Raw genomic sequence first — 25,032 nt, 5'->3', positions numbered from 1 at the left:
AGCATATTTACCAGCTGACATTAGAAAATACACATATAAATATTATTTCAAAGAAATACAATCACATCAGTCAAGCTTATGTTTAGTAAACACCCAGAGAAGGCATCCTATTCCGCTTTGGAAAAACCTCTATCATTTTCTAATTAATTACTGCATTAAGAGTGGCGTGTCTCCGGGCCCCTGATCACATCCACCAGCAGCCCCGGTGGCAGGATAGTTGTGTTTTTAATCATCTGGCCAATGGCATTATCAAGCCGGAGAACCAGTCACCCACTCTGCAAACAGACGTTGGTTCATTCGTCTCTGCCGGAGGTCAGTGTGTCTGAGAAGACGCTGCCTGCTGCGTCCTACAACTGCTGTGCTTCCTTCCCCATTCAGAGCCTTTTAAAAGCACCACGTGTAGCATTTTGCCCTCGATTAATCATTACCACATTAGTTCTGTGGCATCGGCCTAATTGCTGTAAACAGAAGACGGTTGCTGAAGCCTCTTCGTTACATTTTACCACCAGGTTTGGCAGGAAATCTATTGGAACTGCAGCCCAAGTTCATAGAAGATATGAGAGAATGATTTGACTTTGTACATACACAACAATAACCCATACACAACAATAACCCTGTTATCGTGTTCTATTGGAACTGCAGCCTAAGTTCATAGAAGATATGAGAGAATGATTTGTCTTTGTACATACACAACAATAACCCTGTTATCGTGTTCAAAGTCGTTTGTAATTGGCATTCGTGGACCTTTTGGCTGTTACGGTCCAAAAAGATGGAGTGTATTTTTACCTCTCTGAAGTGGCGTCTGTATGTATCTCAGCACCTCTCTTTTGTCGCTAGATCTTGCAACCTGCAATTCCTCTTTTTGTAAAAACCTCCATCCAAGTAAGGGCCCAGACAGCTCTGATATCCACAATCTTAGTGGTGCACACCCACATAGCTTGAGGACGATGTCTGATATACAACAGCATATGGACATAATACTTCTATGTGATACAAGATCACGGTTGGAATCCCCCGCTCAATTCTACACAACAGCTGTTAAACACTAACTTTACATTAGCAACTTCAATTTAACATATCGCCGCAGAAATCAACCGCCCTAAGGGGTTCTGTTGATTGGATTAGATACATTATAAGAGCTTTAGAAACCCTTTTGTGGTTCAATATATTTTTATATTTGCGTACACTAACTGGTCTTCAGACCATAATATGTTCAGAGAACAATGATGTTCTTGTTTAAGAAACAATTAAGGACTAGGCCACGATTTGTTGAAAGAACAATAGGAAGATGAAATGCCTATAATAACTGAGAATTGCAGATTAAGACATCTCTTTCATCTAGGTGTTGCAGTTATCCGGAATAAATTGAAAAGCCATTTTCTGACGTACTGATTTGACTTTGTTGATTGTGGATGATACAAAGAAAGAAATATTAACTTTTTGCATGGTTCTCTATGTACAAAAAAAAATGATTTCCTATTTTTCTTTTGCGTTATGACAGAGAGCTGGCCATGATTGTCTTCAACTCTGACTATTTATATTATGACAGCCTTTATAGTGGTCCAGGCTCATCTGATTATATTTGAACTGCTTGACAGATAATGTGCCATACACGATGAGAAACATTTTCAGATAAACAACTCTGTGCTTGGTAGATTAACCAACTATTTGGCATTCAGTGTATTTTCTTTTCAAACGTGCACTTTGACAAACAGTTGAACTTTGTTAACTTTCACCATTATGCCTTAAAAGCAGCAGTGTCCTGCTCTATTTCAAAAAAATCATATTGTCATATATATATATATATGCGCGACTTCTTCCTGGAAACTTCCTTTTAGATTGTTCATGCAGAAAAGGATGTCTACTTTGAGACATGTCAGACAACAAAACCTTAACCGTTTGAGAACTTGCTGCCTTCCTGGGGCCAACAATAATCATGTTTATCCTAAATACAAGCAAATATAACTACATTTAATTTTGAACTAAAATGTTCATCATAACTTATTAAAATCACTAAAAGAAGCATTTATTCTTGCTTTCCTAAAACATTATGAAAAACTCTCCCAACAATGTTATGAGTCTTTTCTTTTATGTAGGGCGACACCATTTGCTCACTAGGCAAGTTGTCGGGCCGAAATTTGGCAAAACCCCGCCTGTCAGTGTTTACAACTTCCATGAGAGGATGTCGCGAAACATATTCATATTTGAAAATGTATGAAAGGAAATGAGGGGGAGCTGGTATGAATAGTCCTGATGCAGCTGATAAAATGAATAATGGCAATGTAATATTCAGACGCTATGCAGCTATAACTATAGGCGTATGTTCATATTGTTTAGCCAGACCTCATTGTATGATATTGTAAGGAGTAATTACCAGACAGCAGAGCCACAGCTCAGTTTTATATTTGATTATGTTTTCCAATCTCAAATTCAATGTTAATATTCACTTTTTTGAAGATCCTATAGAAAATATTGTATTCAAGAATATGTTGTACACCTAGTTTTGTTCTGTATAAGTCTACCTATTCTCTGACTGACATTAATTCTTGATTATACCTCCTGAAGAATATAAGAAGTATTTCATGTCTTGAACTAATAGGCAAGAACATAGTCGAGTGCAACAGAGTTATATAAATATTCTTCTTCTATCCATTCCTGGTCCACAAACATTGAGCTTTAAGTCCAAAACAAATTACAGTGTGTTCACTAAACATTGTCGCACCCAAAGCAGTTTCACCGTGATGATGAAGATGAAAGTTCCTGTTTACCCGAAAGCATGACACAATTAAGGAGTCTTTTCAATATTTCCCTATTTTTCTTCACCTTTTCATCGTGCAGCTCCGTTGCCCTGCGCGCTTGTTCGTTGATCTGTAGATCCGCTCGGGTGTGCCCAAAAGTTTTCAAAGCTCCGGTGCTTGTAAGTGCCCAGCCGTACTTTGGTGTCTTGTGGCTGCCTTGGTTAGACAACTCAAGTTTGCAAAGCCAGTGTGGCTCCAAACACCAAATCGATCACTTGCAAATAATAGGCATTCCCAGCAGTCCGGTGTGCAGAGCTTCTCGGAGCCTGAGCCATTGGTAGCGCTCGTAGTTGGAACTTTGAAAGTGGCGAACAAACCTCTTTCCCGCCTGTGACGGGCTTTGTAGCATCGGCGTCGGTCTTGAAAAGTTCGTCTTGAGAATGCCGTTATAATTATATCCTTGACCAAATCGATATCCTCTCCTCCTTCCGCCATTGTGGGTTGAAAAAACAGCTTAGTAGTACGTAAATTAATTTGTTTATCAAATTCAGTTTCCTAGTTCTGAGGTTCTGCATATACCTGCCCATAGGACCCGCCTCTCAATATTGGTAATCCAATCAAAAGACGTGCACGCACTACGCCTGCTAGCTGGCTCCTGTGTAACACTGGAGCCAGCTAGCAGGCGTACAATATCCAACTCTAAAGCTGATTGGTTGACACTACATTTTTATTTCCATTCACTTTAAGCTACAAGTGCCCGCAATGTTGATTCTGAAGGCTTGAGGGCAGATTTTAGACCCCTGGCAACACATGATGGCTAAATATGATTGGATAAAAGATCTAACATAAAGACCAGCCCTCCAAATCTCAAATCGCAGCAGTGCAACCAAGAGGAAAGCTATGAAATGAAGAGTATAACTCTTACTCTCGGGAATAATTTCATTCATATTTGTGGGAAAATATATTAAAACAAATTATATTCTGATGATGTTTAGGCCAGCAGAGAAGGCCTTGCTGGCCCTGACGGCCCACCACTGCCATTTTCTCATGCAACACTTAGTTATTTCACTGTTATGTCATTAATGATGTTCATTCGTCTACATACAGAAGTAACATACACTAAATAAACCAAAATAATTACTTTATGCCCTCCAATCCTCATCAATATTGGTGAATGTCTAAGACAACTTATTTTAATCGTTCAAGCCTATAGGAGCTTTCTACAGTGTTCCATATGAGATTGACAGCCCTTTTAGCCGTACAAAATAATCAAGCCTTACCATTTGGTGACAAGTAATATAATATCAGCTGAAATGTGTTTCTCTGAGTCAAAAACGCCCTAAAGACATTTCAGTGGTCAACAGGAAATTAGACTCACACTTAGACAAAAAAGTTATCTATTTTCTGTACATTTAGTGGAAAGGATTTGTTTAGCTGGATTACTTTGTACTCATACATCTGAGTAGAGTTTGGAACTCATAGGTTGTGAGGTTTAAGATGCTGTTCGCCGTTGTCATGTGGCATGAAGCTATTGTAAGCGATGTATGAGCAGGAATAAATCAGCCCAAGACGTTCTGGGTTTTACTCATAACTTTAGTTCAACTCCACTTCCAACTGTACCGCCACGTTTCCTACTACTCTCTCCCCTTCTTCTTCTCGCCCTCTACCGTCACACCTCCAGGCGCCTGAACAGCGCTGACTAGTGGTCATAACTAATACATGTAATTATGTTTACATCATACAATTTACTCTTACACATCTACCATCCTTACTAAAAAAGTGTTCTCCCTTCAACATAGCTGAATGTATATCTTTGGCACACATACCAACCTATACTAAATATGAATATAAACAGGTGATAGTAATAAACAGGAGTAAGTGTGGGCTATAACAAGTAGTAGAACAGCATATGTTCCCCATTCATGTTAATATGCTCGGTAATCCAACAGAAGAATAAACAACTGTTCAGACAACAGTTCCATAACATACTGGGTTACGCACACAGCGGCCAGACTAGTACTACTGGAGACAGTTCACTGGCAGATCCTGTGGCGCTACTGTGTCCCACAGGTGTTATGGTAGTAGCAGTCCCTTGAGTTGGACGACAACCATGAGTCTAAGCCCTATCTGGAGGCACAAAGCATCTTGGTTAGGCTGGGCTTCTGTAAACATACGATCTGGAGCCTGAGAGTGCAATAGGCAGTGAGGGAGCTGGACTGTATGTTGTTGCAGCGCCACCTACAGGTAAAGGCGGATCTTTTCCAGTTGACCAGGCAGAGCGATAAGGTTTCAGGCGATTGTAGTGAATGACCTTAGGCTTCGCTCTTGTATCCCGCTGGTTCAACAGTTTATAGTCCACTCCGATGCCACCCCCGTCTGAGCCTAACCGCTGCAGTATTCTGAACAGGCCCGACCACTTTGGTGACAGCTTTTGTCGATCAAGGACTGGAAGGTCCAACCACACCAAGTCACCTGGCTCATAGGCTCTGTGTTTCATCTGACGATAATAGTAGTGCTTTTGTTGAGCAGCTACTGCTTCAATGTGTTGTGCAACAGAGTGAAACGCACCACACAGTCTCCTCAATACAGAATTGGCATATTCACTCGGCGTACCTCGAGTGGCATTTGAAACTGCTAGGGAGTCTCCAAGCAGGACAAGCAGGACCATGTGCCAGGTAGAACGGTGTGTGTTTAGTGGACGAGTTAACACTTGTGTTATATGCAAATTCAACCTGTCTCAGGTGGTGGCCCCATTCACCTCCTCTACTGTATAGGTCCTTGATGGTCCTGTTTGCTCGGTCAACCATGCCATCTGGCATAGCATGATAGGGGGATGTTCGTGTTTTGTGTATTCGCAATCGAGAACACAGGTCTTTGACATGATCCGAGTCAAACTGACGGCCTTGGTCAGTATGCACACTTTGGAGGGCCACCATGGTGGCTGATGTAATCTTCAAACAAACATTTAGCCACGGTAGTTGTTTGTTGATCAGGAAGTGCATACAAGTTGAGGTACATAGTAAAATAGTCCATTACAACAAGTACATAGTGGTTACTACGGCGAGTAAGTGGCATCTCTCTCAAGTCTGCTGCAATCTTCTCAAAAGGCCAGGATCGCTGGCCGCCCTGCTTCACAGGCTGTACATTCAAAACACCATTGAGTTATGCCAATAGCATCTGGCGTGTGCCCCTTGCAATGTCTTCTGCGCACTAAAGTGTCCAGAGAGTGAATGACTATGTAATGTTTGGAATACCTCTTTCTGCACACTACTGGGGACTACAGTCTGTAAAACCGGGTCACCGGGTGGGGGTCTGACCCTGCGACATAACAGACCATCAACAAAATGGAGTTTCGGAAACTCTCTCCAATACTCTCTAATTTCAGTTGAGGCTGCTTTAATGTTTGAAAATGGCGGCCTTATGTCAGTCAACACCCACTTCATGATTATTCGTAACACATGATCCGCTTCTTGAGCCTAGATGAGGTACTGTCTGTTCACATTCAGGAGTGAAGTGTCCGTAGATTCCGCTGCAATATCTGGTGAATCAGACTGCACATGTGATATTAAATCTGCAGCAGGTGAGGTAGTGGGGACCGACTCTGAACGGGATGCTAGATCAGTGGTTGAAATGTGCGACTCTGCTAAGTTGGTTTGAGTGTGAATGGAAACACATCTCACCTTCGGCTGTAACCACAGGGACTTCTGTGGCTGTCATAGGACGACGGGACATAAAATCAACATTGGTTGTGTTTATTTCCTTGTCGGTATTCAACTGTCCAGTCATAGGGGTCAATCTTGTTCTCCATTATTTGTGCTGTACAAATAGCAGGTGCTAGATCCCTTTTTCTAAGTAGGGGCAGGACCTCATCACCTATATAGCACAGCCCCCTCCCCATATCTAAAATAACAGTGTGAGGAGTGAGAAAGTCACAACCTCATATGAAGCCTTGATTTATATTTCTGATGACTTGTACGTCATGCTGCAGTTTGTGACCCTAGCTTAAAGGTGACATCTACCATACCCAATGTATCCACGTTTTGGCCAGTCACAGTTTGTGACATGATGAATTTCTTTTCTTTGGCTCTTCTTGCCAGAGATGGTATTGACATGTTGGTCTGCTCACTTATAAATGAGATTGTAGAGCCTGTGTCTAGCATGATGTGCATATCAGTACCCTCAATAGTTCCATTTACATAGGAGGTGACATATTTACTTCCAGTGGCATTTTTCTCCATTTCAGTCAGGGGAATTTTCATATCTGTAACAGCACTAGGGGTTGTCTGTTGTCTGGTATTTCAGTGAGGCCAACCTCTGGGGCTTCAAAGGGAGTAGCTGATGGTTGCCCCGCATCATCAGCTAGTGTCAGTTTCCCTGTTCAAATCTGCCATAATCTTTGTTCTCAGTGTTAGTGGGGCTCTGCTGACCTTTGTCCTTATACTCTTGGAATGACACATGTTTGGGACTTGGGCTTTGCCGACACGAATCATAATGGTGTATTCTGGGAAAGTTTGTCTCCATCTTCTTTCTTCGTGGGGGTCACAGGCATAGGCTAAGTAGTGAGTGTCTCTGTACGGCTACCTGTCAGGTTCTCTGTGGATGAAATCCTGATAGTTGCGGTTTACATGAGGGTAGCATTCTGGAGAAAAATTATGGGAACGTGAATATCTGGATGGGGAATGCCCATACCCTTTTACAGTAATAGTCAGATTCTGGACAGCTTTTCTACAGTCATTTTCACAAATTTACTGACTGTGTTGGGCCAACAACTCCGATAGTGACATTAGCTGTGGACACTGGCATTAACAATCTGGCTGCTTGGCGAGCCCGCTCAGCTTGGGAAGCAACTTCGCAAGCCTTGGCGAAAGTATTCACTCTTCTTTTATGACACTTCACTTGCAGCTCTTGATCCAGACCAGCAATGAAGAGACATTTTCATATATTCAGAAGCGTTATGCTCAAACTCGGGGAAAGCTTCTTTGACCAGCCTGCAAACATCCACAGCATAAACTTCCATTGCTTCATGAGGCAACATTGAATGGGCATTTGTGAATGCTTGAAATGATGCAATTATATCCTTCTGGCCAAAAGCTGTCTGCAAATGTCTCTTTGTTTCAGCATAGGAGCTCTGAGTTTCCCGAGGCAGATTATTCTTAACAATGAACAGTTCTGGTAGTAGCCTAGTTGAGTGGGTAGCTCCGTTGCTAACACGGTGCACAAGTCCACACCACTGTTCTTGTAACGGGCTTCTTGAATTACCTCGTAGTGGCGAACCCATAGTTGAAAAGACTCACGGCTATCGGTGTAGAAGGGCGGTGGTAAAGGAATGCCCTGAGGCACTCCCGATGCTCTGCGGGACGACGGCACAGCTGGCGTTGGAGCTCCACTTGAGCTTGTGCTAGCTCGTGGCTGACCAGTGAAGAGTGATTTATCATCAGACATGTCGAGCTCTTTTCCTCTTAGCTTTCGTACGGAACTAGACAACAGAGAAACAGTTTCTAAACTCACGTGAAGCTACTAGCCTACACGGAGGAATAACAAAAACAAACATTGAGGGGGTAAAAGACTAGCTGACTCACTGTATCAAAAGCTATGCTAAGCTAGCGGGTAGCGCGGCTATCGTTATCTTCAGCTATTCACAATGTTGAGCAGAATCCCAAGTGACGATATTCCATCAGAGGACACAAATCCCACCGCTGCCACCAGTGTAAGCGATGTGGGTGTTTGAGCAGGAATAAATCAGTCCAAGACGTTCTGGGTTTTACTCATAACTTTAGTTCAACTCCACTTCCAACTGTACCGCCAAGTTCCCTACTACTCTCTCCCCTTCTTCTTCCTTCTCCCTCTACCCTCACACCTCCAGGCGCCTGAACAGCGCCAACTAGTGGTCATAACTATAACATGTAATTAAGTTTACATCATACAATTTACTCTAACACTATTGTAAACGGTTCATGCTGACATGGCACAAGTTTCGTCATTTCTGGACTAATTCTGTCCTTTTCTGTCCTTTTCATCTGTATATTTAGTTTTATTAGTTTGGCTTTGGTTGTTGAGTTGTGTATTTGGATCTTGTATACATGTATTACTTAGTGTTTTAGCCCAGAATTTGCTGTTTAATATGATATGTGGCAATAATATATTTGCTATTGATTTATATAGTGTACATCTTTATGCACACTATGTGAACACATGAAACCCCAATTTTACGGGGACTTTTAAGGTTTCAACCAAGAACCCGGACAAACAATCTTAAGTTCCCACACATCAACTGGTCCAGTCAGAGAGATGGAATTCTGTCTTACTCCAAATCAGTCTGATGCCTGTCTAATGAGCAGTGTGGCAGAGATGCACGATGAAGAAAATCAATCACGTATAACACCACGGCAAGCCATAGAATTGTCAGATTTCGTCAGCTAATTTAATGCTAATTGAGTCCCCAATCCATAGGTTATTTTTACCCTCATTGCTGTTCTTATCACGTGGAGCAGCGAGCACTTTGCTCACGTGTCATTAATTAAGCTAAAGCATCAATTATGATTTTCTTTCTCCCCTCAGTACCCGCCAGGATCACTAACATATCGAAGGACGTCACAGTGAATGAGGGCAGCAACGTCAATCTCATGTGCCTGGCGGTCGGTCGACCTGAGGCCAACGTCATATGGAAGCATCGTTCGCCAAGAGGTAAACTACATCGCTATTTATTTCTTTTCTATTGGATCTGTCTCGCTCTTGATGCAGTTTTTTATTTAAATGCATTGAATGGAGAAGGTGTTGATTTATACAGGTAGAAAATGAACGTGAGTGAAACATCAAGTTGTAAACTGTAGATATCTGTGAGCAGTTACAGGAAACAGGATTACTGAGCATAGGAAAAACAGTCTTTGGTTACTATTTGGAGATAGAAATTTCAGTGCAGCTGTAATGTGAAGATACAGAACCACTTTGAAGATTAGTCTTTTCTTTAATGATCCTAATGTTGTTTTTTCAGCATCATTATGTCATCTATCTATACAATCCATACCTCAATTTGGTCCCCCCTGTAATGCACATTGTTGACATAAATCATTTCTTCTGAAACTGTCAGAGGTAATTCAGACATTTCATGAGAACAAAATGTGTCGGGCGAAGCTGCAACAGTATTACCTGGGTGTTAAGGTGACTGATCCGCTCCTCCTACGCACATGGCCGGATGTCGATGTTCCCACACATCAAACACTTGCTTCACATGAATATTCGCCTACGTGCTAAGCAGCCATTTACCGACAGTGTGATATGAATCTGTAGCTTCTGTGTTAATATAGCCACGAGAGGATTTAACATGAATAATTTAATCTTTTGTCTGAGGCCTTGTTTTCTTTTCAACTTGGTGGATTGCAGAGGTTGAAATTGCTCAACATGTGGCCTGACAGGGCTCGGCTCCAATCAACCATGCTGCTTGGGTCTGTTCTGTGGTGCTGGCAGCCTGAAGGAGAGCCAAGCTGCTCAGTGTGTGAGCGCATGCATGTGTGTTCTGGGTTCTAATTGTGTCAGCTCTCCGCTTCCGACCGAGCATTCAGCGGTGTGAGTCATGGGCCGCTTCTCTATAGGATCAGATGTTCAGCCTCCAACATTACATGAATGCTTACAGCCCAGCTGTTCCTCTTCTACAATCTGGAATCTAGAGCTGGCAGAATCTGCTTCGCACAGCCCAGCGGCTCGCCACCACCTCACACATCCACAGCATTTAATGGTTCCCCAATATTTACTCTGAATATCATGATTGCTCCCCAACATCCCGTTTATTTGAAGTGGGGATTGTAATCGCATTCAAAAGGAAAGGGACAACTTTAATGACTCACCAGCCAGATGATGCCATTCACACTGACTTTGTACTTCATAACACCCCTTTGAGGTCTGAGTTCATGTTATGTTTTTGATATACATAGAATTTGACACCAGTTTAGCACTTACAAGCTAATATTACCCCCTTAAATATTGTCATATTCCTCAAAGGGTGGTAAAAGCTACTTAACAAAATGCCATTTTAATGCTGGAACTCTACAAGCTCAGATTTAGTTCACAAATTAAGGAAGAAGAAGTGGAACTTTTGACATGGCAAAAAAAAAGAAGTCACTCCTCACTACCAACTTGATGCAAAGCAGGAATGGTGGCACATGAAGCAATATAATCACTAATCATAAAGGGATACATAGGCATCCCAGTATGATGCGTTTATATTTGTGTATAAGTGTTATTATCAGCAGGAAAGATAATGGTTTATCTTGCTTGACATTTGACAATACAAAGAGCAACTTTGTGTGGCTGCCAGTCAGAATCTTAAACATATTTTGTCTTCCAGTGTGGCATTTTCCTCACTTGCTCCTCAGTGTTAGCTTTTCATGTTCATCACTAGCGATAATGGACTGTTTCCTCAGAGGATAGTGTTTGTGTCTGTAAGCAGTACAGCACAAAAGAGAGCCGTCTTCACCTGAGCTAAACCGCATTGCAAGGAAGTCTCAAATCTGCACTATAACTGCCTTCCCAATGTAATTGTTGTTTTTACGGGGCATATCACTGAACATGTTCACACCGGCATGGTGTCGGGAACACAAGCAAATGCACTGTGGCAGCTGATGATGTAGACATACATCACCTTTCACCGTGAGAATGACAAGTGACGGGAGAAAATTGGCAAATATGGAAGAAATATGGAAATCCTGAAACAATTGCATGGCCTAATATGAGCCTGGAGTTTGTTAACACAACCTAAACTGAGTTATTGTCAGATTCCCCGTCACCGTTAAATATGATTCTTCTGTCTGCACTGTTTAATAAAGGATGGCGGTACATCCTCCAATACAGATGGTGACACAAGTGAGAGCTCTGTGGTCGTTTACTTAATGTCCGTTTAGGGCTCACATTTATTTTGTGCACTGAGAGACTCAGTCCTTATTTCAACTCAATGGCTAGATATACATTATTCATCAGTGTCCACCGAATCGCTGGCGGCTGGCCACTAGAAGGATTAAAAGATATATGGTTGGGGGACAACAGTTTATGCTGGGGACAATGTGATATGGATCCCTTCGACCCATTAAAACTCATTAAAGTCGATAGGTTATGAACGTACACTCTCAGATGGCACTTTGTGCCTCTTCTTCTCAACCGACTTTGACAAATGGATGTAATGTGTCTCTTTTAGAGGTGCTGTGACTGATTGCTCTCTTAGTTCCAGTGCAAAGTGGCCTAGAAACAGAAACAACAAACACTGTTCCCTGACTACCATGATTCAATTAAATATTTTTTTTTAATTCAGTTTATTTCATACAGCTCAACATCACAAATTACCAATTTGCCTCAAAGGGCTTTACAATCTGTACACATATCACATGCCTTTCCCAGGACCTCACATCGGCTCAGGAAAAACTCCCAAGAAATAGAAAAAAATTTCTCACAGGTAAAAAAAGGAAGAAACCATCAGGAGAGCAACAGAGGAGGATTCCTCTTCCTGGATGGACAGAAGCAATATATTTCATGTGTACAGGATGAACAGCATAACAGTTACATAAACACATTCCGTGAATATGACCAAATTTATGAATAATTCGCAGTAGGCATGGACCACGATCCATGAAACAGAAGGAGGTAGAGAGGAGGGGGGTGGGTGGGGCAAATCAGCAGGGCCATGGCAAGGTCCAATGGACCCTCTGAGACGTGAAGTCACAAAGACTCAGAGGAGGAAGCAGAGTTAGTAATGTGCAATGGAGATGTAAATTCATCTATAAGGAGAGAGAGAAGAAGATCTCAACGTTACTGGGATACATGCTCTTCTTTCAATCATGTATCTTAAACATTATGTTTGTGTATAGCACAATAGCATATAAATCATAATAATGATTGCATAATGTTGCCAGAATTATGTTGTAATAACATGATCCACTAACATTTCAATTGTGCCATTACAAGGTCAACATTTCAATTGTATCTTCACTATGAACAACCTGCAACACTATTGAGAGTCCCATGAGACTGACCTGTAATTTGCTGACAAGCTAAACTGAGATGGTTAACATGTTAAACCTCATAGGCATAAACATGTTAGCCTTAAACTGAAAGCTACACACTGTGCAAGGATGTGATGCTGTGCTACACATCACAATATATGTAATTTTGTAAACCTCATCCTACCAACTCTTGTAACATACAAGGACTGAAGAAGACATTACTGTAATAGACCACCACCAAAACAAAATGTTTAAAGAAATTACCATTACAGTTAATTTACACATTAAAATATACAGAGCACACAAGGAAAAATGACTGATATTGTTTGATAGTGTCATACTTTTAATTAGGACCAATGTTACATGTTCATCCATCTATTCTTATCCATCTAATGAAACGTCATAGTGGGTGCTTTTGACTGGGAACCCAATACATTGATATTTAAAATAATGATTTAAAAAGCACTAATTGCAATATTGATATGAAGTCATTAAGAACAAATTGAAGCAATGAAAATGGAATGATAGAACATAAAATAGGCCTATATCTTTAGGGTCTGCACGGACGTGTGTTGGTAGGATGAGGGTTCATGTGTTCATGTCTAAATATGTGTTTTCCTACAGAACTGGCTTCATTTCTATTTTTTCAGTTTGCAGTCTTGACAAGTAAATTGTGAGATCTGAAGGCTAATCGTTTGAAAAATTGTCAGTGTCGCGCGTGATTGACAGAACCACAGCGGCACAGACAGATGTTGTCAGCGACTTGTCATTAGTCTCCTGATGAGTGTCATTCACAGTGTTTTACAGCAGAAATGAATGGCATGCTATTCACAGCGATGTCGTCTTCCATTGAGAACACAATACTCACCTGCTGACACTGGTGAAGCAGTTATCACTGGAAGAAGAAAACACATATTTCCAGGTGTTTCTCACTGAAAAATACAGAAGAAATTATCCTTAGAAAAAAAACCATTTCATGACTTCACAACATGCCACCCACACTGGAAAAAAATTAAAAAAAACTCACATGTATTCTGTCATGTTAAATGGGGAATAGAAGACAAGCGCCTGTTTGATTGCGAGTTCCAATATTCCAAAATTGGCAGAGTAGTGATTTCTAGTCTATTTCAAACAGACAGCTTCAATATCCAAACATCAATCCATAAATACAAGCCACTGATCTAGGATTTGAGGTGGCAGTAACTTCCTTTCCATGAAAATAGGTTTATCTCTCTGCATGGCTTACCTACAAAACTGTTTATTACAATAACATGCTCCATTACATAGAAATAAAGAGCTTGATGGAAAAACAGGTGTAGCCTATAGTGTTTTGATTGCACAGGAAATGATTAATGTCTCTGGCTGACACACGCACATGCAAAGATCATGTGATATTGTGATCAAAATGTATCAGTGCTTCCAGATTCTCACTTTCTGAAAACACTTTATCACGAACAAAGACAACACTGATAACGATAAGGTTTTTAAATTTTGAAGTGAGAGGGATTGAAAGATAATTTTTTTAACACATATACACAATTGAAATAATTAGGAAATCAAATATTGTATTTGTATTGATTAAAACAGTTAAATACTTTGTGCGGGGGAAATGAAATATGTGTGTGGCACGGTTACGTTATAAAACATCTTGTATTACTTATTGTTTTATACTGACATTGGCTGCCTGCTAATTGTACACCGACCACTCTTAACCGATGCCCGGCCAGTAGGGCCTCTATTAACACAGTTGGGTGCATCTCTGAACCTCAACCGCGACTCGTGTTTTGGAAGAACCAGTACACACTCTGCTCTGCAGTTCAATAGTATTGTTTAGGACAGTATGCTATTTTAACCGCTACAGATAAAATATGGAAGAACTAGCAGTAGACACTCAGCTGTTTACCCCCTAACCCTAGGCCGTTGCTCTCCAGTTCACACGTAATATTTTGGATGGTATGTTGGCTACAATGAACAGCGAATAGAAATACCAGTACACACACTGCTGAAACCTCATTGCTGCTGAACAAGCAGACAGCTTGATGGGTTTATTCTTTTTGTTGGCACGGTTGTATGAGTTGTATAATATAACAACTTTTAGCCATTTCCTGCGTACATCGCCATTTTGTTTTTCAGTTTGAATTAAGTTTGTTTTACAATGGCTGACAGCCCGTCCATGTCTAGATGGCGGACGGGTTAATTGTAGGTTATATTCATTCAATCACACAATACAGCCGTGGTTGCTCCAGACACACTTGACATAATCTCTATACTCCTGAGTGCACCCTTCTAGTTTAGTTGGGTTTATTATTTGGGCGACATTTTTTCTTGTGATCAACATATTTTAGAGAAGTAACATCATTTAAACAGTAGCCCCTTCTTCTAAATTCCCCTGCTAGTTACAGCTGATTAGCTTCTGATGACACGCAGGATGATATACCTTTGTTTTTCCATGACCTGACCTCTTTAATGGGCCTCAGAAAGTAGACCTAAATCCCCCAAAGATGTTGTGTCTCTGTACCTGTATCCAAACAGGCTGGGCAGATGCAAGTGATGAGCAGAAAATATCTAAATGAAGAATAACATGGCATGGCTTGCAAGAAGGGTGCGAGGACTCTGTCAATCGAATGTCCTTCTCTTCATATATTAGTACCTTAACAACTCCTTGTGTGCAGGGATTTCCAGGGAGTCTTTGCAACCATCCCAATACCTCTGTAGCTCTGCAACTCCCAACCTTCATGTGCATCAACTTTATCCTTTTCTGCAGACACTCTCATGCTATTACGCCTTGCTCATTCTAGCGGTCAGAAATAAACAAGTGTAACGCCTTACGGCAGCATGGTCTCCTAGAGATTAGGTTATCATACAACAAAGCTGCATTGTCAAGTATCGACCGAAGGTAATGTATTTTCTTCAGGATTGCATGAGTTTTTCACATATTACAATTAATTATTTTTCTAAAAAGTCTGCTGAAGCTTGGGTTTGGATGAGGTTGGTGGATTATTGGGTCAAACAACCACAGGACAGCCAGGCTGTTGGTGTCCAGCGTGAAGCCAAAAGTCAGCGTTGACTTATTTTAATTAACGTCTGTAACGTGAATAGTAGTTTTGTTGCGGTTTTTTTGGTTTAAATTTAAAACATGTTTTAAATTGCGACCATTATCAGGGAGAATTTTTTTTCCTCCAAACATTATTGAGAATGTAGATCAATTATATGAATACGTAATTTTGTAGGTTACAGGTTTGTCCACAAATATTAACAGAGACAAACTTTCAAGGACATTCAAGCAGTGAAGGGTTCCTGCACTCTGTCCGCAATGATAACATTGAAATAGCTCAGTTACGTGCTGACATCAATGGTGGAGGCTGGGTGGAAAACAAGCCACATTTCAACCGGTTTTGCTCAATTCGATGCAGCAATCCACAGATTCATCCAAGCACATTGACAGTGAGCCTGATGCTCATCACTCGAAGGCAGAGGAGAGTCATAGAAGCAGCATGAGAACTGACACGCAGGGAAAAGGATAAACCTTCCTAGCTGGTTTGTTTTGTATCCTGTCCTGTTCAAATGAATACATAAATATATATAAAAATATATATATATATATATATCACTGATGTTTACTGTTCATCAGAGTGAAACTATGTGGTGTCTAGTCATTTTGGCGTACAGTGCTCTGGAAGTAACAGGTTGTGTCCAGGGAGTGAAGGGTCTGGAGTCATGGTTCCTGAGACTGGAGGTCTATACATTCTGAATGGAAGGTAGGCTGGCATCAATAATGTTCTCTGCGATCCTGCAGTCCATTGTAGTGTGTTCCTGTCCTGTTTGATAGCCAATCCAAACCAGAACGTTATAGACGTGCCTGACACAGGAAGTATGTCCTCTACTCGGCCTTGTGACCGTTGGACGTCCACTTTTGATCTTGGGAGATGCTGCCTGAGCTTTTCTGTAAATAAGGGGGTTTTGTTTTTGTTTGTGCAAAAAGTTTTAGTCGGCTCACACAAATTGCAGCTGCATAGATCTGTACCTTAATCCTCAAAAACACTCCAATGAGTGCATTCACCTATAACAGGGGTCGGGAACCTATGGCTCGCGAGCCAAATATGGCTCTTCCGGTGACGGCATATGGCTCGCAGACAATTTTGAGTTGAAAAAAAAAGAATCTCCGCCCGCCCACTGTAATGTTCTCTATCGCGCCAGATTACAGCAGAAGTAATGTCAGGTCCTTTTCTTAAAGACGTCTTTGTTCTTTTATTAAACTAAACGTCTGTAGCATCATGCAGCACCAGAAGTCGCATTAAAAGCAAGACATATTTAATTTATTATCCATTAAAATTACTATATGGCTCTCAATGAAATATATGTGGCTTTTATGGCTCTCCCAGTCAAAAAGGTTCCTGACCCCTGACCTATAACTTCAGATTGGCCTCATTGGTGCATGTCCTCAGTCTTGACCACAGGATCAGAAGACTTGAGTTTCGGACATTCTCAAGGCTGCATGGGGACAGTGCGACAGACTTCCTTTAAAATGATCTAGCAATGGTCCTATTTGCCATACTATGAACTGAACTGCCTTGTTTCTATTTTGAGTGTTTAGTTTTTTCAATAGATATAAATGCAGACCTTGATTGTGCAATCACTATTAGAACCATGCGTGATGATTTTTATAACGTAGATATGTTTTGGGACCTTGTTGTCATTAAGAGTGGCCAATTCCAAGCAGATCTCACTTCCAACTCGCCATATACCAGCACCTGGTCAGTGCACCGAGGCGTCTGATACTGTTCCCACTTTTCAACTGACTTAAACTTACCCGCATCCTTATTAGACCCTCAGAGCAGCTGGACTTAAATAGCTCATTTATTTTTCAGCAAGATTTTGTCTCATGTTCAAAACTTTCTGCACATACTGCGAATCCTCTCTTCCCTCTTCATCGGCGGCTGTAGCTCAGTGGGGTAAGGGGGTCGTCCTGCAACCCCAAGGTTGTCGGTTCGATCCCGGCTCTCCCCATTAGTTGCAAGTCGAAGTGTCCTTGAGCAAGGCACTGAACCCCCAGTTGCTTCCCGGGCGCATCACTGCAGCCCACTGCTCCTTAATAACTAAGGATGGGTTAAATGCAGAGAACTAATTTCCCCTTGGGGATTAATAAAAGTATATATCTTATCTTATCTTATCTAATCTAATTGTGTGTGTCTGAGTGTGTGTGTGTCCAATGCGGGGGACATGACCATGTGTAATCATATGTCCTTGATTTGAGCAGAGCTTACCTTTTATTCTGTCCATGAAAGCTCTTAGAGATGAATTATTCAACAATCACATCTACAATTCGAACTCTGTGTTGTGAGCACAGTGGTAGCTGAATTGAACTCAGATGAATGGAAAGGGACTACTTAGTCTGGAGAGTAACAGGACATGTTTAAAAGTACTTTAGTAAGAAAACAAAGGCCATGCCTTATGTAGTTATGTCATTCAATCCAAATGGCCTCGCCTGTGACTCAGGCTTCACCGGTACACGGTTTCATGAAAATCAGGCCCGTAGTTTTTTCGTAATCCTACAAACAAAAAGACGGATTGAGAAAAGTGAGGAGGACGTGATTTTATTAGCAGCGCTTTGGTGAAGCTTATACCACGTTATCGAGGCACTGGGGAACAGAATAAGCTGTAAGCATATTGCAAAAAATTGAATTACTGGGCTTACCACATGCTGTGCAGAGGAAAGGACATTGTTTTCAAAGGAATAGAGCTAAACAACTGCCACTAAATATGATTTGGACACAACTTATGGAACAACATAGTATCTCATGAGACAATTCCTCACACAACAGAGCCAAGTATGTTGCTGTACTTTTGCACAACAACCAAGATGTCAGCAGCTATAAATGCCAGCTATCATTTGAAATGTCACCAAGGACAAACCCTCTATTCTCAGGGAGCACATTTAGGCTGTGTTAGTCCCTCGATCAATAGAGTTCCAGTTGCCCACCGTTATCCACAAGGCCGGGGAGCTTGATGTAGGCCAACCCTCTCTGGACAGAGAATAAGATAATAAAGATGAAATGCAAAAATAAAGTATGCCAGTCTGAGTGCTGGAGGAACACCTTCATGTTCCCTGTGGGGCATACACTCTCATGATAGCTGACTTCGCCGATGAATGATTTCACAACGACAGCCTCTGTGGAGTTGTTCAGAAACTCTACAGCCTGTTTGAATCGGTGGTGAGAGCCAAATGGAAAGATTCATGTGCTTCCTTTTAGTTAGTGCTGGAACGAGACAGAGTGAAGACAGTCAGTCAGTGCTGGAACAGGAGGTTAGTGTTGTGTGTAGTTTCTTATGCAAGTAAAATAACTGCATTGTTTAACCATTGATTTAGTATTTGTAGTGTTTACAAATCATTTACATCATACAATTTTTGATTGAGCCACCAGAAAGTGTCTGATGTGTCAAGGATGCGCTTTTCTCACAGGTTCCTTCGTCGCGAGGCCATCTTAACCGATTAAGATCTTTACAGCGCCTTTTCCAAGCCCTTTGGTTATCAATGAGATGGTGTGAACACTGAGCACTGTGGTTTGCTTGCAATACAAGTGTGGTCTTCATCATGACAAAGGTTACCTTGTCAGAGGACTGAGTTTAACACAATGAATCTTTTCACCACAATTCATTGCTACAGTTCAAGTAGAAATAAAAATGTAGTTACTAAGGCTTCTCTCTTGTAAAACTTGGTCAAACTAATTGGCACCTTATTGCTACCAAATAAAGAATTCATTGGCACAGAGACTCAACTGTGCTTCACACAACACAGCTACATCAATCTCGGAATGATTTAAAAAATCCTCTTCCTCATGATATTTTTTACTTTGAAAATGAGGATTTGGAGATACCTCTGTTGCATATTAAAACTCCCCCAATGCGTATGACAAGATTATGTTGAAGAAAACAATATAAACTATAACTTTAATTTTTATGGCACTTTTTATTGCTTTCATTTGCTTTTCTTCGATAAAAAAAAAAGCAATAAATAGGCACGGTGTTTAAAATCTGTCTTGAGAGGAGGTATTTCAAGTCTATGTGCATATGCATTGAACCCAGCATCAGTAGATGGTTTTAGTCTGATAATGTGAGAATAGAGTGACTCAAATAAACTGCTGAACTGCTATGAACCATATGTGTTAGCAGATCTGATGTACTTTGTGTGTACACAACATAATGATTTGTTGATTATGTATGTACATGTGATGAGACAAAATACTGTAAAAATAATTAGGATTTCTTTCGGGGGTAAAACTGAATTTGAGTTTCCACGCAATGAGGCAATATGTGTATTTAATGCAGCTGTACATGATTAGCATTAGCTTAAGCGTTAACAATTGATGGGCCAAGATAACTCATTAAATCACAATACAATTTCCTTTATATAACCCAGCAGTCTTTCTTTTATAGATTTAAACTTTTACCTTGACAAAGTGCTACTAGATTGTGGGCAAGCAGAGGACATTGCAGGAAGATAGTTAGCTAGATGCCTGTGGAGAGTTAGCTAGGTAGGCTCTAAAGATAAACTTCTCAATTACCCAGTGCTCTGGGAAAGACAAATGTCTACATTTCACAGCCACCTTTCAAGTCTACATGGAGTGATCAACTTTCGATAATTTCTACTACTCACAGGCAGCCAGTGAAAAGGTCATATTCATAATTGCCTCCAAAGTCAAATCCCCATCTGCAGTAAGGTATGACATTAAGATCTGTCTTTCAGACTGTTCAATGATGATCTCTGTTTTGTCTTATGACAGTACGCAATCCAGAGGCATCCATTAATTGATATCTGAAGAAGTATCGTGAAGCAGAGGGATGACATGTCATAACCTGATGGTGCTGACTTATTTGTAATGAGCCATCATTTTCTAATTGTTTAGCCATTAGTCAAAGTTGTTTAAAACCCAGGAGTTGAGCTCCATGTGTTAATAATTAACAACAGGCAACCGGCAAATGACCGGTACCTCAGACAAATACAACACAGCTGAAATTACAGCTGAGGGTCACCAGGGATACCAGATCATCCGGGCAGAGCATCCTGAACCGCCTCCACCACGACGGGTTGAACGGCAGGCGACCAATACAGGTGGCAGACACCATTAAACACGTGAGCATGTGAACTGGACCCAACCACAATGGGCTTCGGTCATGTTCATGATGAGTCCCGCATCACTTTACACCACACTGATGGTTGACGGAGGCCAAACGTTCCTCAGGGAAATCATAGACCGCCATCATCATTCCTTTGTACCAGCAACACTCTCAACTTCATTTCCATGGACCCCAACACTCAAACCATTTTGGATAAAGTCACTACATGTCACTACACCCTAGGAAATCAGTGTGATTGGCCCACCCTTTCCATGGATATTAATCCGATTGAACACCTCTGAGACCAAATAAACGATGCCTGGACCAAGTCCCCCTCCCCCCCCTCTCCACACCACCACCACATAACCTCGCTAAACTTAGAATGTAATGCCATACCAAAGTGACATGTACGGGTCTGACTGAGGAGCAAAGTCATCTCTGTCAAGCTGTGACTGATGACAATGGCAAAAACACAGATTACTGATTTAACTGAATTATGGCCATCAAGGTATACCTCATTTCACGCATCATTTACCCTTTGAGATGAATCCTTAACACCAGTTCCATAGCGTATTTCTTGTCACATTTTAACATTAAAGGTTATTGATAATTTTTGATACAAATAGTTAATATGATGGCCTACACTCAAAAAAACGATTCAAGCCCTTCTTAGAGGTGACACATTTAAATATTGTTTGATACATTTAAATAAATCAATTACAAAACGAAGATATTTATATTGAATGGGTGTAACACAAAATGTAGGAATACTTTCATTTATTAGATTTATTTAGGTTACACTCACAAAAGCGATTCAAGCCCTTCTTCGAGGTGACACATTTAAATATTGTTTGATACATTTAAATAAATCAATTACAAAAATAGATATTTATATTAAATGGGTGTAACACAAAATGTATGAATACTTTCATTTATTAGATTTATTTAGGTTAGATGGTGTGCATATCAACTCAAAATAAATGTGTTTCATTGAGGACTACCCTTTGCGCATGCGCCAGCTGAAAATCAGTTGTTTACATGAGGTGAACACACTTTCAGGGCTGTACGGTGGTGTAGTGGCTAGCACTGTTGCCTCAAAGCCAAAGGTCTGTGGGTTCAATTCCCAGTCGGGGTGTTCCTTCTGTGTGGAGTTTGCATATTTTGTTCGTTAGTTAGTTTATATTTTGAGTTGGACAAACACAAATTAATTTCATTTAATGAATATCGTTATTTCATTTGAGATGTATTTGATAAAAATGAGTTGGACTAACTTAATTACATTTTATTGCACTGATGTGGTAAATTTGAGTTGGAGTGGCATATAATTATTGGATGGAAAACCTGCCAACAATTTAATTGAGTTCATCCAATGAGTCATTTCTTTGAGTGTATGACCGGTGGCTTGAGGCAGTTATGTCGGGCCCAAGCGCACACTAAAGCACACAACCATCATAGTGTGGTCTATATATGAAAAAAAGCAGAAAGAAAGTATGAAACTATTCATTTAATTGGTTATTTGAATGTATTTTTTTGTTTATATAGTGCAGAATAAGCATCATTTACTTTTCACGACAGACACTTTTACAAAAATACAAAATAAAACATGACGAAGATAGGTTTGTCTTTTGGAGGAGATAGCAAATGGTAAATTAGTTGATTTGAGTTATTTTTACACGATAGTGTATTTCTGCATATGATATTTGAGTGGCTTGCTCGGATCTGAATTTCTTTCAATCCATTGGTAGAGGGGCTGTCCACCCCTCACACCCACAGTCCTCCCTGGAGCCCGTATGTGGATTTTAAATCAGGTTTGAAGACATGTCCTTCTTTTCAGCTCAACACTGCCAAAAATAAACACAAGAGGACAAATGCATAATGTATCACACGTTTGATGGACACTTTAATCTCAAGAGAAAGTATGTGACCAGAGTGGAATCTTATTTTAGGTTTTCACTGTTGTGTGGGATCACAGTGTGCATTAATATTCCTCAGCACCAGGGATTAAAAAGTCAAAAACAAGGAAAAATACAATACGGTTTGTGTGACCCATTTTAAGTGCTGAGGGTGTTTCTTTTTTCCCAAATCCAGCCTTTGGTTTACACAGCAGTGTCTCTGTGGCAGACAGCATCCTAGGCATTAATATGTATGTAGCCTATGTGGAAACCAAGCTACTGCCTGGTGGAAGTTAAGTTCTGTGAATGTCTCCCGTAGGCGTGTTTTACTCCTAATGAGCAGGTGGAAATTTAGCCACTCCCATCAGTGTATGAATCGGTGTGAATGATTACATATCGTGTAAAAGAGCTTTCAGTGGTCCATTTACCCTTAAATTCATTGTTGCAGAAAGATACCATGTCTTCGTAAGATCCCGTTGGTACTGTAAGATAATTACGATAAATCCGACAGGCTCTAGCTTTGAGAGTACGTCTTTGAGATGCTGATTGTTAGCGAGCCAGGCCAATAAAGCGTATAGAAATTGAAGAAAGCATTCCCAATAACCTATTCCATGGCCTCTGTACTTTAGGGAATCTCAAAGCAAGCTTCCTTTTTCAAATGTATTTGCCAAATGCATCTCTAAAATCCCAGCGTGGGAGTGTTGGGTGTCGTTCGGCTGTTCGAGGTGAACCAAAGTAGCACACAGTTGTGTGAGTATACTGCAACGCTGCTGCAGGTGTGTGTTTGTGTTCGCTTTACGGCCAGTAGGGCTCGCTCCAACTTTCTGTTTCACTTCGCCGCCCACACTAGGAGCAAAAGGCTTTGAGAAAGAAGCATGAGGCGTTCATGAGGAGAATGGGTGAGGGTCAGAGGAAAGGAAGAAGCTCCAAGTGCACCAAGTCCATGAGTGAAACGGAGACGGAGAGGGAAAATAACAGAGAGCAGGAACAGAGGGGCAAAGGGAAGATTAGTGCACCAAGGAGCTCCCAATTTGTTCTTAGCGGTGTCTTATCTCCAGCGTTTTGCAAGCAGCCGTCAGAGCGTCTCAGACAGGTGCAGACTGTTTCGAGTGAACGGCTTCTGCCCGCCTGTCTTCAATCATTAATCACAAACCAACGGCAGTCATTTCCCCTCGAATCTAAATCATTAATAACACATAGTCGGTGGATATTGGCACTCACACCTGTTTCTCTTTTCTAGAGTGATAGAGGGGAGGGATCGGTTTGCACTGTCTTATCTTGTGACGGAGGGTTTGGAGGAATGCTGTTTCCTAATTAATTGCTATATATCATCATAATGAGTTGTTAAAATAGCTTTGTTTTCGAGGGCTTTTATCTGGAGGGAGGGGGAATCCGGTTTCATTCATTTGAATGAGAGTTCTGGTTATTTGAAGACCGTTTCAATGAGATGCTCAGCAACGGCAGCTTTGCTGATTAAAGATCACATTGCATCAGTGAAATTCAACACATATTTATGTACTCGCATACAGACCCTGCCCCACTTAGACTTTCAAGGAGTTCAAAAGAAAGTGTGCATAAATAAGACTATTCGCTTGCATTTGATTTTCCGACACATTGAATATTTTAAAAATGCAATAATTTTCAATGTGAATTTTAAAAAATGCCAGCCATTCTGCACCACGTGACTTAAGTATGGGACACCAATATTTGCTTTCACAGTAGTGCCCGGGCAATATGTTCCTATTTACTTGGAAACCTCCCCACCAATGATCCCTGGAGGAGTTCCTCTCCTGCTCACTGAACCGTAGGCGTCTGAAAAGTAAGAAAACCCAGGAAGTTATAACAAGTCATTTGGGCATGAAGGACAGAATATTCTTTATGAAACCAAGACCTGTTACAGTGTATGTTTTTAATCCAGAGTTATTGCTATGCACACCATCAAGAGTCCTCCTCTACTTTAGAATTCAGAGGAGACAATTCCTTTGGTGGCCTTCATGCACCTCTACAGTTTCACTTCAACAGTGCTTTGAATTTCTTTGGCGAGGTGTGCAACTATCACAGTTGATATTCCACCACAAAATGCATCAATGATTCAAAAAAAGAGTGTGTTTAATCCCAGTACAGATCCGCTATTGCTATCTTTCTGACACCATGGCCTTTATTCAGCAGATACATTAGATACTTCCGTGCAAAACCATTGATAGAATAAAAGCTAAATAGGTATAAATGAATAGATAATTGCATTTTCTAGCATCATTGAGATTGACAGCTTTTAACCTCGAGTATGACATCTTTGAATGT

The 25,032-nt window shown here is 40.9% G+C and overlaps 1 protein-coding gene across 3 annotated transcripts in view; it reads left to right on the top strand.

Annotated features, from left to right (window-relative positions):
• The window catches only part of opcml (opioid binding protein/cell adhesion molecule-like), a 169,792-nt gene that overhangs the window by 109,181 nt on the left and 35,579 nt on the right, over positions 1-25,032 (top strand). For all 3 annotated transcript variants that reach the window (XM_056444040.1, XM_056444030.1, XM_056444049.1), the window contains exon 3: positions 9,297-9,422. In XM_056444040.1, coding sequence (XP_056300015.1) covers positions 9,297-9,422 — 126 coding nt within the window. The remainder of the gene's footprint in view (positions 1-9,296; positions 9,423-25,032) is intronic.

This window comes from Pseudoliparis swirei, chromosome 3 (assembly GCF_029220125.1).
Source record: "Pseudoliparis swirei isolate HS2019 ecotype Mariana Trench chromosome 3, NWPU_hadal_v1, whole genome shotgun sequence".
NCBI classification, from domain to species: domain Eukaryota; kingdom Metazoa; phylum Chordata; class Actinopteri; order Perciformes; family Liparidae; genus Pseudoliparis; species Pseudoliparis swirei.
The sequence above is the reverse complement of the archived record's forward strand: the minus strand, read 5'-3'. Positions and strand labels throughout refer to the sequence as shown.